Here is a 14,138-nt window from a genome sequence, read left to right on the forward strand (position 1 = left end):
TTTTCCATTTGCCTTAGCATAATTCCTAAGATTTTAATGAGCATATATTTCTAAGGTAATTTTCAAGAGTTTAAGTTTGTTTTTATTTTAAAAGAGAAGGATGCAACCCAGTGTGTTAGTCTATCATCCTGCTGTTCAGAGGGCTGAGAGATTAGAGTTGGGAGTTAAAAACCAGCCTGGGTTATGGAGTGAGACACTGACTCAGAAAAGACGAAAATAAGGAAAGGGGAGGGAATAAGGAGAGTAGTTATGGTTAGCAAAGGCAGAAGCCCTTACATACAAACAAGTATACTTGCTTAGGGCAGGCTGTGTGTTCGTCCATTTTTAGCAGTTCAAGCCAAGAGGGTAACATACTCACTTAGAACTCTTCTCAGTGTCTATAATCACTGGAACCCAGTAGTTTGTAAGCCTTGTAGGCTACCATAAGTTCTGAATATGATGGATACATAAGAATCCAATGGAAGGTATTAAGAGAAATGACATGAACTTTCACATAAGAGGTTCACAGGGGAACTGGAGAGGAAGCACACCAGTTCCTGAGAGGTTCTAGATGTGACAGACTTGGGCTAACAAGAGGAAAGCCGTTTTTAATCACTTAGTCTAAATTGCCCCTGTTGGGGCTGAGGAGATAGATCATCAGTAAAGCTTGAGGTCTTAAGTTTGATCCCCAAAGCAAAGGGAAAAAATGCTGGGCATGGTGACACATACTTGGATCTTAGTACTGGAAAGGCAGAAACAGGAGGATCTCTGAGGCTCACTGTCCACCCAGTGAACCTGAGTTGATGAGCTAGACCAATGACAGACCCTGTCTCAAAGGATGTGAATGGCATTCCCAAGGATGGCATTTAAGGCTGTCCTCTGGCTGCCATATATATGTATATGCTTACATGTGGACCCACATGAACAGGAATAGACATTCACATATATTCACATGCATACAGATTGCTTTTTTTTGTAAGTGACACAGTGGTGCTCTAATCCATGCATTTTAGTGAACAGAAGTTCTGTAGTTTGAGTTCATCTTTGTTTAAGTATTTCAAAGTAAATACCTCAGCTTTAACTGTGATGGATTTTCTGATTTCTCAATCTTGACTAGTATTCCCTAAGATGGAAAACATTCTTACACTTCAGTATTTTTATGCTGTGTGTAAAAATAGACAGAAAGTCATTTATCTTCTTCTGTGAATGATTTTTTTAAAGTCACGTCATTTTGGATTTTAAATGTAAGAATTGGTTAACTATGGCATTTTTTAAAAAAGAATGTATTTTGCATCTTCAAAAATCTTCATCTGCTGCCTTTGGCAAGAGAGGAGGGAAGTCTCTTTCCTGTTGACAACCAGGCTAAGGTGAGGACTGGAGTGCACAGCACATCCGTGAATCCCAGACAGCTGTGCCAAATCCCACTCCTTTGCTAAGAGCGGAGCTGAGTGACAGGGGATTTTAATTACAGCAGCTTTTAGAAGGACAGAGAAAATGAAGGGAAAACAGGAGAGCATTTGGCCTTGTTGGCTTGACTTGTGTTCCAATGCTCATCTAATTAAATCTTCATCTTTTCTCCACTCAGGGATCAATGAGCAAGGACTCTACAGAATCGTGGGGGTTAACTCCAGGGTGCAGAAGCTGCTGAGTGTCCTGATGGGTGAGTGCAATAGTGGCTTTGCCAGACAGGTCCCTTGGGCAGCCTGCTTGGAGATTTCCAGCTTCCTCGGGAGCCTCTGGGGTAGGTAGGAATCAGGACATGCAAATGCCAGTGCCCAGAAATCTGCCATGCTTGCTAGTGGTGGCTGTGGGCATTTACAGATGAGGTTCAGAGTGGGTCTTTGCAAGATTAAAATAAAACGACAAGACTAAACTAAACAAGCCACACCCAGTCTTCAGCACCCCAGTCCAAGTGCTGCCTGGTCAGTCATGTGACTGTCACACCCTGCTCTGTCTTTAATAGCTCATGACTCCTTCTGTCCTCTTTTGAGGCAGGTATTCAATAGGACACACCCTATGCCTAAGAAAGGACATCTTTCTAGCCTGTGAGGATCTTAGGGTCTCATGTTCCTCATACTGAGGGTGTCGTGTAACTCTCAGATAAAATTTTTATCTGCCGATAATTTCAAGACCCCCTTTGCTTCTAGACTTCAGGCCGTCACTTGAGCAATTGAGCCTCCGTCACTTGAGCAATTGAGCCTCTTCTGTCCCTGGCAGATATAGAAATAGAAAGCCACTACCTCCAAATGTGCAGTGTTTGAATCAAAATCCACGAGCCAAAGTTGCCTAGGCTGCAGAGATCCTGTATTTTTAGCTATGCAGCCAGCTTCAGTGAGTCACATGGATCTAAATGGCAAACAGATCAAATTTCATAGATCTGTGGCTGTTGTTCATGTCCACAAAGCCCAAGCCTGGTACTTGTGAAGATCAGCTCTCATTCAGGCCTCTAACTTGGCGTTACAGGCAAGGGCCTTTCTCCTGTGTTTGTTACTTCATTTGTGGGCCCCGTTTCTGAAAATAGCTTTCATATGTGCAGAAGTCTATTTCTTTATATGGGCCAGCGTGAGCCCTCACTGCTGTGCTCTATAACTCCACAGTAGTAAGACTTACACCGAGACCTGCTGTTTGAAACCATGCTAGCTAGGAGGCACGTCTACACTTAGTTTCCACTTTTCAGTTCAGATTTGGGACAGGGTTAGTTCTTTATTATATTATTATTATTATTATTATTATTATTATTATTATTATTATTTAGATAATTGTGAGATACACATGCATTGTAAAAAAAAATGAATTTTGTACCTTTTACCCAATTCCCTCCAATCATGGCATCATACCGGGCTACATTTCAGTACCACAACCAAGATACTGGCATTTCTACACAGTCAAAATGCAGAGCGTTTCCACTCCCATAATGACCTTGTGGTACCCCTTTGAGTCTACTCCCTGCATCACCTCCTCACAGAGTCCCTAACCCTGGTGACCTGAGTCTATTCAATATTTTTTTCCTTTTAATTTTGTCACTTTGAAATTGCTTGTTATATAAATGGAACAATAGAATATGTAAGTTTGGGGATTGAGTCTCTCTCTCTCTCTCTCTTTTTTAGTGAGTTTAATTATTTCCAAAGTTGATCAACTTGTTGCATGTATCATTACTTGTTAATCTCTTTTTAACTACTGAGTAGTGTTCCATTTTATGGGCATACTACAGTTTAGCCATTCGCTGGCTGCAGGACTTCTGGGTTGTTTCCACTTTTAGGCTCTAATGAATAAAATTGCTATAGATCCTTGAATAGAGGATTTTTGTGTGAGCGTATGTTTGTCCTCATAGGATAAGTGCTCAAGAGTGGTATTGTTGTGCCAAATGTTGATATGACTTAATTTTGAGAAATCCTAATATAAGGAAGAACTAAGAATTTAACAGGTGTTAACCTTCAGTCTTTCACTTCTGTTTGGGATTTGTAATTGATTGCTTGGTAATAGTGATATTAAGTTTTAGAAAGAATTCCTACCTTTCTACAGAGTCCTGGTAGTGTGAGAGCTGCATGCACCTGAAAGCTTTTACGTAAACATGTGGTGTTAGTGCCTAATGTGACCTGGATCTGGAGATGGAATAGAGAAAGAAAGAAAAGAAGAATTCAGATTGAGCAAATATGAGCAGCAGGATGGCCAGAGTCTATTGATGCTGTGGGCTTATTCTTTTATATCTGAGAGAGCTACTTGAGGCTGAAAGAGGGTAGTTAGTGCTGAACAGCTAAGGTGATCTTTTTTGCTGACAAACCTAAGTACTATGCTGAGGAGTTTAGGAACTTTTTTTAAATCTCTCAAATGAAATAATGCTCTATTCAAAGTTCTAAGTGGTATATGCATCCTGGCAAGAGTCAGGAATTGATTTAGAATAGTTCCCAGAACAAAGGCATTTGCTTATGTAGCTGGAACAACTTTGGTGCCATCTTTACTCTGAATCCTTTCCCTTCTTTCTTCTAGTTTCTCATTATCTTTGTCCTCTGCTGGCCTTGGCTTTGGCTCTGCTCTCTCTGGGAGTATCCCAGATAGACCCAAGCATTGCAGTCCTTGGAGTTTGCATCATCTAGAAGAGTGTCTTTCGGGTGACAGTTTTGGCAGAAGGCCACAGGGAGGACTTTAATTGGCTAATGTGGGCCATTCACATGATAAACTTTTCATTTTGGAGCCAATCGAATTACCCTCAACAGATGGACGTAGATGGTCTGGAGCCTGTGCCTATGTCTGGGCCTGAGGGTAGAGGTGAGGTTAGTCCGTGGAAACCCATGGACTGAGTAGGGTCACTGACGAGAAAATGGAGGGGTGCTTTCCTGAATGAAGTGTACCAGACACAGCAGTAGCAAGATTGGATTCTAGCATTAGGTGAACAACATGACAGAATGTGGAGCATGTATGTGATTATGGAAGGGCCCTGGAAGATGGCAATAGGTGAGGTCGAGAATAACTTATCTAGGGCTAGACCAAGAGCTGGGGCTCAGGATCCAATATTATTTCTAAAGAAACCAACAAGATGAGGCTTCAGATAGAATTCGAAGATGATAATGTGAGGTGACACTATTGGAGAGAAATGCAATGAATGCTTTAGAAGACTGCTTGGGCAAAAGAGATGTTCTAGAAGGCGGTGGCTCTAATCACTGCTCTCAGCAGCCCTCTAACAAGGTATTGTTCCTAAGGTCTTCCTTAGTTGGTCTAGGTGTAGAATGTCATCAAAGAGTAATATAGGGAAGAATGTCATCAAAGAGTAATAACTAGCAACTGACAGTCACAAGGCCAGCTGCCTCTGCCAGCAGAACATTCCAGATAGACTGGAATCTGAACGATCCTACCATGGTAGAGCTGACCAGATGTAACATGTAACCTAATGCCGAGAATGGGACTGGTGTGTCTATCAGTCAACAGAATCTTGTACTCTTGAGATTGTCAGGCCAGTGCACTAGGTCCAGAGCTGCCTCCCTTTCCTCTTCCTATTATATTCTCTTCATCAATTCTAGCTACCGCTCCTGGTCTGGGCTAGCCAGTGGTCTACTGCTTCTGGTCTGGGCTAGCCAATGGTCTAGAATAAATTCTGCTTGAGGCCACAAACCCTTCAAGGCTCAATGTGAGTCACATACATACACTCTTCTGTTTTCACCTTGCTGACCCTCTCCCTGTTCTGTATATTTTAACTAATTCTTTTCTCTGATTAAAAATTATGAGTAGTCATTGGTAAGAATGCAGAAAATACAAAAAGAATAAAGAATAAAATAAGAGTCCTCCAGAGCACAGACAACCTTTACTGATTGTTTTATTGTACAAGATACCTTTTAATCATAGCTTCCTTTAAACCAGATACACTAGCGTGTAGTAAGAGAGTAAGTATAGCAACCTGTATTGGTATGGTTACAATACTGGATACACAGTGCGTGTTCTATGATGGTAATTCTCAACCCTCCTCATGCTGTGACTCTTTAATACAGTTCTTTATGTTATGGTGAACCCCAACCATAACATTATTTTCATTGCTTCATAACTGAAATTTGGCATTGTTATGAATCATAATGTAAATATCTGTGTTTCCTGACCCCTGTGAAAGGGTCATTCAACACTTCCCAACACACAAGGGGTCCCAGTCGATACACAGGTCGAGAAGCACTGTTCTAGGGTTTTAACAGACTGTTCACACAATACTATAGTGTCTATTTTTTTTTCTACCATGTTAAGTCCTCCTGTGGCATTACTCTTGCAGATGCACCTCTTGTTGGATGCACCAGAGCCTCTGAACCAACCTCCTGCACTTATGCAGTTAGTTCCTTGTCATTCTGGGAAACACTCAGGATGTCCTGTGAGGCAAGGTAGCAGAAGTGAAGAGCATGCAATCTGGAAAGCAGACAAGCTGTGCATCCTTTTCACATTAGACAAATGATTTCACCAGCATGTTCTTCTGTCTCCTGCTCCATATTGTAGCCTAGTCTATATAGAAATGGGATGATGAAATGGAAAGACGCAGGGGTGTTGCTGAGTCCAGAGCCTGCACATGCTAAGAAAGGCTCACAGGTCTTGTTTCCTTACAGTGTGAAGTTGCTGGGTCAATGTGAAGTTGCTGGGTCAAGCTGTGTATATGGCTTCAGCCTTTTAGCTGCTATTAGCAGCTCACTGTCAGCCATGCATAAGGAGTGAGACCTGTCTCCCACAGCAGCCATCTCTGTAGCACTTGTTTTTCATATAAATAATGCATGTAAAAGATGTGTTTCTGTCTTAAGATTGCATTCTTTAGTATTGGATTAAGTTGGATATTTTCAACATGTTTATTGGTGCTGACAGGTCCTACATCTTAAATTTCTATGAAGCCAGTCTCTCATTCCTTATCCTTGCTGAAAATTATATTTCAACAGATTCTTCTCTTTCCAGGATTGTAAAAAACAAACAAATTTGTCTTTCTTAAAATTCCTTTGGGGATACAGCTCAGCAAGTAAGGGTACCTCCTTCTAAGTCTGATGCCCTGAGATTGAGCCCCAGAACATATATGGTGGAAAGTGGAAAGAATCAATTTCCACAAGTTGTCCTCTGAATTCTATACATCTTCAATAGCACTCTTGCATGCACTCGTACACACACACACACACACACACACACACACACACACACACACACCCCTACCTATCTATCTTCCAAAAGAAATAAATGAATTAATGGATGAAAGTAATTTTTTTTAATTCATCTGGATCATACTCATACAAAGTGTAAGCTCTCTTTTTCCTCATCTATGCATACTGTTGACTGCTAACTACATAACAAGAACTCTTTTCCCTCCCAACCAACTACTGTCAGTACCACATGTGATCACCTCTACTCCTTACTGGGTCCATAGGGAGTTTTTAGAGGTGGTTTTTCTAAAGAACAGATTGCTTTTCGGTTTGTTGCTCTGGAAACCTGAGTCTCAGGAACACATGGTCCCCCGTGGGCTTCCTTGTTTCCCTTATTCTTGGTGTCCTCAGAATGTTCTCAGGCTCCCCCCCCCCCCCCCCCCCCCCCCCCAATCCATATCACTCATTTACATCTGCTAATTACTGTGTGTTCTCCTCATTAGCAACATTACTTTGTGATTGAATTTCCAGCTTCTTTACTGGCACACTTTGCTCTGTATTTTGCCCCTTCAGCCATCAATCACCTTTACATTTCATTTTGTTTCTTACTTTGGTGGCTCATTTTATTGTGTCCACTTTTTTCTGAATTTCATTTACATTATGGAGCAGTGGATGCTTCCAGATGCTTTGCTCTCTGTATTCTATACTAATAAACACTGCCTTGCCCTTTCCAGGAAGTTGAAAGCTCTTTGCTGCTGACTTCACCCTGAATAGATTCTCCTTGGTCTGCAGTCACTTCCCTAAATCCTATTTCAGAGGCACCTTCTTCTATGGCATTGAAAGGCTGTTGTATAAGATCCCAGCCAATTGGCAGTCAGTCATAAGTATTCTGTTTTATGTGGCTCTGTTGTCCTGAATAATTCCTTCTGGTCCCACTCTGCTTAAGATCTTGGAAGAACTGGTGTGTATAACTGTTCACTCAAAGCCTGTGGTTCTTCTGGTTCTTTGAGGACCACTTCCTGCCTCATTTGTGTGCTTGTTTTTGTTTTGTTATAGGGTCTCTCATGTAGCCAGGTTGATTTCAGACTCACTACATGTACGTACACACACACACACACACACACACACACACACACACACACACACACACACAATGTATATATATTTTGCCAAGCTGAAGTGAACGCCTGCTCCCTTGGCCTCCACCTCTGGAGTTGGGATTACAGGTATCACCACCACATCTTGCTGACTTTCTCCTTCTAAATTCATCCTCATGTTATAAAGGTATCTTTCTACCATTACTGCCCAGCCTCACTTCACTGTCTAGGTTCTGTTCTCAGGGCTGTTGTGGGCCTGCGGAAAGCAGCCGTGTGGGAAAGGAGTGTGGCCTGACTTCCCTGGGATGATGTGCTGTGCTGAAGGCCGTCACCTACCAGGTGGTGCTCTCAAAGGCTTTCTCTGGGCCTTCACGTGAGCCCTGCCTCTGGCTGCAGGAGAACGTGAACCAAAAAGTTACTTTGCTGTACTAGTCAAGCTTCACGTTCCTTTAGCCTGTGTGTCTTTCTAATGTTCCATTATGATGGCAAAGGAAGGCCAGTTCAGCATTGCTGGTTCTCTCCTCCTGTGCCGTAACTTCCCTCTAGGTTAGAATCACAGGGAACACAAAGGAGGTAGTAACAGCAGTGCTTTAAATCACCAGATTATAGACAGTGTTTTTCCTCTGCCTATCTCCAGCCATGGACTCATCATCTCTATCCCTCTGGAACCTTGAAGGTCTGCATTCCTTCCTTCTGTGTCCTCTTTCCCCACACATTTCCACACATTGTCATGAATGAAAAGCACCCAAGGACTTCTTTCTGAAGGGTTCCATAAGGACCAGGTAATTCTTCATGATAATTTCTGAGACCCGAAGCTACATGATACTGAGTGGAAACAACTCAGACTGAAGACTGTATCCAAGAGGAAGTAGGGGAATAGAGAGAAAACCAACCTCGGCCTCCCCCAGTGAAGGGAACAGGCAGATAGATGATGGCAGGCTCCTTGGATAAAGATGGCTCTGGGAGCCAGGCAGGGGCTTGTGTGCCATGATCCTGAGTTCCCAGAGAGGAGATCACAGATGGAGGCTCACTTTCCTCCGCTCTTGCACCTGTCACCATCCTTGCCTGTTGGGATATTGCAAGCTCTAAGACAGAGAACCCAGACACTAAGTGCTCTTGAGTCTCAAAATACAAGCAGCTGGGGGTGTTTGGGGTTCTTAGACACAGCCTAGAGGAAGTAGCTAAGGTTTCTTAAGTTTTGTGACTTCTGTTGTCAGAAAACAAAGTAGCCAACTTTGCTTCTCAAATTGCCAGATATTAAACCTAGCCTTGGGGGATGGCACCTGGGCTGAGTGAAGTCTGATATACACAGAGGGTAGAGGCTACATTTTCTGTTCAGATGTTATGGAGATAGAAACCACAAAAGGTTCATGAACAGTTTAGTAAAAGAGTTTATAGACAACAAAGCACAACTCACTTTTAGAGTGAGACTGAGTGGTATGTTTGAAGGTAGGTGTGTAAATCAACGCAGCAAACAAAGAAGCCCAGAAACAGGACCAGCACATACCTGGATCCTGCCTGGGTCAGGGTGTCAGGATAATTAACTGAGGAAAGGAGTCTTTTAAATAAGTACTGTTGTACAATTTGATATTCATATGAGGGAAGATGAAATGATCTCTCATCTGATAACACAGGTGTAAAGTATCTTAAAATGTATCCTAAGGGCTGACACTATAAACCTAACAAAAACACAGAGAAAAATATCTCCGTGAACTTGTTTTTAAAGAGCTTCCTTCCTTAACTAGAACACAGGGAAGAACCATTAATGGAGAATATGTTAAGTTGAACTTCATTTAAATACAAAACTTTCTCTCTAAGGGAGATATTATTCATGGTAGACTACTGAGGCAGCCCTTGTCTTCAGCTATTTGGAAGGCTGAAGCAGGAAGATGAGAAGTTCAAGGTCAGTCTGGACTAAGAGTAAGTTCAAGGCTGACTTGGGCAACTTAGTATGACCCTGTTCCTTCCTTCCTTCCTTCCTTCCTTCCTTCCTTCCTTCCTTCCTTCCTTTTTTTTGTTTTTTTGAGACAGGGTTTCTCTGTGTAGCTTTGCACCTTTCCTGGTTCTCACTCTGTAGACCAGGCTGGCCTCAAACTCACGAAGATCCACCTGCCTCTGCCTCCTGAGTGCTGGGATTAAAGGCATGCACCACCACTGCCCAGCTATGACCCGTTTCAAGATTAAAAATAAATACAAGAAAGACTGGAGATGTGACTCAGTGGTATATACTTGCCTGACATGCATGATAGCTAAAATTCAATCTGTAAAAAGAAAAAAAACTTGTGAAAAGAAAAGTTATAGATCAGAAGAAGGTGTTTGTAAAATTGTGGATCTAGTGATTTATATCTAGAATATATTTTTAAAAGCTCTTGATTCTTAAGACAACCACCCACTTATTAAAAGTGGTCAAGAATATTGAAAAGATCACTTGAGTAAAGAAAATACACAAAGAGCAAATACCATATGTAAAGTGCATGGAGGGCTGCACCATAATGCCAATGGAGAGACTGCTTTTGGAGTTATCATTTGGGGTTTTGTTTTTTATAGCAGAGGAATGGCACATTGAAGCATACTGTGTTCCAAGTTCTCTACCTACAGGGCCTACACTCCATGGCCTGGAGGGAGAGCCAGCCACTGCAGCCAGGGAGAAGGCTTTACTGGCAGCCTGGGACAGACTGACAGCTTGGGGAGGTAGCGATAAACATAGAAGTACATGGATTCAAGAAATAGAGAGTGGTTCAATCAAAACTAGTCAGGCTTGGTGGTGGAGGCCAACTTGGCAACTAGGAGCTATGCTATGGCTCCATGGGATATCAAGCCACAAGAACCAGTGGCCCAGCAGACATGCAGCTCCATCCTGGCAGCGGCAGCAGTAGGATGGCTAACGGCTACTAGAGAGAACATAGGTTTGGGAAATGGGGTACATGGCTGATGGGACAGCAGCCTGAGAAGCCATAGGGGCATCCATCTCAGATGGCTATTGTGTCAGAAACAGTAGTTGCAGTGAATGTGACTATACATTCCCACAGCTACTTGGTTTGGAGTAGCATTGGTGGCCAAGAAGGCACTGGCATTTCTCATGTACTAAAAAGTTCATTTTGAATTTTATCTTTGAAGCTTAGGATGGAGAAAGCACAGCAGAATTATATGTGAGATGTGCGTCAGTGTCATGTATTAGTGCCCACTTCCTTTGATTATGGTCCCTTAAGAATATCATGGGATGCTATGTAACCATTAGGTCCTACCCTTTTGGAGCCAAGGTCTACCCTGGCTTGTAACCACAAGCATTTCTACAAGAACTCAACCCACTGTTTCTAGATCCTAAAAGAAATATGAATACTTTCGTCTTGATTTCCAAGGATGCAAGTACTCAGGCTTCAGTCATAGGATTGAGAAATAAAAATCTAAGCCACCAGATCCTTAGAAACTCCTGACAAAAAGAAAATCTTTCTTCCTTCTAAGCCAAGCATTTGCACACCCCCTCAATATTCTTTCCTGATCACTGTAACTGTTACACTTTTGTCCTTTTGGAAAGTCACAAGACAGATTTATCAAAATAAACATCAGATAATAGAGTGATGAAAATAACCAGGAATGGGAAGGCATAACCACAGAGTCAATTTTGCCTTCTTTATTACTCCTATACCCCCAAATCTCATAATTTGGTATATACAAGCCCAAACTGCAGAAATTGGCCATTTGGTCTCACATGACCTGACTGAGTCAGCTCATCACAGAAATATCACTAGCAAGCTTAACATCTGCTGGACGATATTTTGCTAAGGCTGCTTGGAGAAGCCACTATAGGCTGCCTACAGGAGGTTCTGGATTCATTCTAGTGTCTGTGCCTCCCACAGCAGCTCAGCTCAGCTCTGTTATAACCTCATCATAATGATTCCCTTCTCCTTGCTGACAACGGCTTTGGATCAAAAGAAACAAAAAACAAGAACTGTGGACGGTAAGTCCTGGAGAACATCTTAGGAAGCATCATCCTGACTCCTAAAGAGGCTCCAGGAGAAACAAGGTTTCTTCCGTTTCTGACAAGCACTGATGTGCAGGGACACAATGTAACATCTTCTGACCCTGAGAGGAGGCGGCAAAGCAGGAAACAACCTGGGTCCTTCAGAAGCCACAAATTAACTAGTTCTCAGGATTGACTTTTGTGATGATATAACAGATCCCTTTATTAAGCCATTTCGAATCAGGCTTTCTCTTTATTGAAGCCCAAAGCATCCTAAGCAATGCAGTACTACCTGTGAGAAGCGAGATGAGCTTCTGCTTCTGTGTGCCTAGCAATACTGGGGTAATTGCGTCAAAAAAAAAAAAAAAAAAAAAGGTAAGATTTATTTCTTGGTAAGTGTTCTGGGAAAATCGGCTGTGAAAGGCTGCTTTTAATAGTGACCCTTGATGTGTAGAAAGTGCTTTGAAATCCTCCTACAGAGCACAGACACTGTAATAAAGTTAAGGATGAGCCACTGTGAATGATATGTGTGGGGTACGCAGCATACTTGGGAGTCATCAAACGTGTAAACATCAGGAAACCACCATGAAGTTCGTCTTCATTACTCATCCACTCTTCTTTTAGTTCTTGTTTCTGTTGTGAGCCACCCCTGTCCCATGTGTACCTGGTGAAGCCACAGAAATACACCATGCATGCGTGCACGTGCACACGCATGCATACACAGAGAGACAGAGACAGAGACACAGAGAGAAAGCTGAGGCTTAAAGAGGAAGAACTGCAGAGATCCAAAGCTAACTGGGCTTGATTTTCTTCATAATAAAAATGCTTTGTGTATTACTTTAAAATAAATTCATGTGGGACTGAAGAGATGGCTCAGTGGTTAAGAGCACTGACTGTTTTTCCAAAGGACCCGGGGTTCAATTCCCAGCACCCACATGGCAGCTTACAACTGTCTGTAACTCCAGTGCAGGCAAAACACCAATGCACATGAAATAAAATAATTAAAAAAAAATAAATTCATGTGCTTAGAGTTCAGTTTAATGCAAAATCTGGAGAAATCAAAACAAGATTTTTTTAAGACCAATTTAATGATGACAATAATATCTTTTGTATTTGAAGTGTTAATTTTCTTCATCTTACATGCTTCAAATTTCCAATTCACATTCCTCTTTAATACCATCTCCCTCTCCTGGAAAATGTTTCTATGTGGTCCCTCCTACAGGCCAGTGGCTGTCAAAGGTCTGTTTGTGTAGGATGTATCTGGGAAAAAAAACAGAATGCAGCAGCTGCCAGTAGAGGCACAGTATGGCCCAGAGATGCCAGTGTGAACCAGCACTCTGGGTGGTTCCAGCCACACTTGCAGGTAAGTGACTCCAGACACTGGATTCCGACACAAATAGAAAACATCTAATTATCATAGGAGATTTAAGATGGATCAACACAAACATGCACATGGTTGCCTGTAATTTTGTTGTTTCCTCTGAGGTCTGGAACAAACCCAACTTCCCTGTGACTTGGATACATCTTAGCAATAATTTTACTTTAGAGGTCAGGAGTTTTATCTCTTCCTTCCAAGCCCCACCCCAGCCCCGCAAATGTATTTTTTTCTAGAGTTTAAACATACAGTTTATATAAATTTTATAGAAATACAAAACTTTATAAAATATAAAACAAGCAAAACCCCACACTACATAATGTCTGGCTTTGAACCAGAGACTGAGATACCCAAGCAAACGCAAATGGTAGGCAAGAGGAGAAGCAAACACTGGGTTTTCCAGCAGTCAGCCCAGAAAGCAAAACTTAGGAAGGAAGCTGACCATTAAGCAAGTGGCCAGGGAACAATAGCTCAGGCCAGACCTAGGCTAAGTCTGAGCCAGAGAACACTGGAATTAAACAAAGCTTATGCCCTGAGCTCAGTTTTCCCTCACAGCTGGGCTCTAAAATAAAGACAGCAGTGTAAGCCAGAGCATTGTTCAAGTAGGATCTGAGAACTCCTTAGCACTAGAGAAACTGTGAGCAAGGGTCCTCCACCCATCTCTCTCAAGGACATCTTGGAGCTCAAGCTCTGTGGACCAAGGGCCCAGAGCACAGCTGAGAGCTGGAGTCTGTTTCAACTCAGCAGCTCTAACCCACAATAAGGCAAAGGAGCTAGCTGATTGGTAGACGTCTTGGTGCTTAAATGAATAAAGGAATGGCATAAGGCCAAGACAACTGTCATCAAATAACACAAAAGGCTCCAGACATGCAATGGAATAAACAACCCCAGAAAACAAACCAACAAAAAAATCAATATAAATTGGTTAAAAGGTAAAAAGTCAAGACCACTAGCACAACTTGTGTAGTCTATCTAGTTGTATTACATCTTAAGTTGGAAAGAGGATGGACTATTTTTATTATTTTAATCATTTCCTCCTTTAAAGAGCCTTAACAATCCTCGGGGCAATTTACAAATGGGAAAATTTTCAATATGGGTTCTGATGGATCATCATTACTTCGTGGGTTCTCTATTCGTAG

The 14,138-nt window shown here is 42.1% G+C and overlaps 1 protein-coding gene across 1 annotated transcript in view; it reads left to right on the top strand.

Annotated features, from left to right (window-relative positions):
- Arhgap26 (Rho GTPase activating protein 26) overlaps window positions 1-14,138 on the top strand; it is a 384,395-nt gene that overhangs the window by 231,032 nt on the left and 139,225 nt on the right. Inside the window, exon 14 of the mRNA XM_036205214.1 lies at window positions 1,565-1,639. Coding sequence (XP_036061107.1) covers window positions 1,565-1,639 — 75 coding nt within the window. The remainder of the gene's footprint in view (window positions 1-1,564; window positions 1,640-14,138) is intronic.

Source organism: Onychomys torridus, chromosome 13, assembly GCF_903995425.1.
Source record: "Onychomys torridus chromosome 13, mOncTor1.1, whole genome shotgun sequence".
In the NCBI taxonomy this organism is placed as follows: Eukaryota; Metazoa; Chordata; class Mammalia; order Rodentia; family Cricetidae; genus Onychomys; species Onychomys torridus.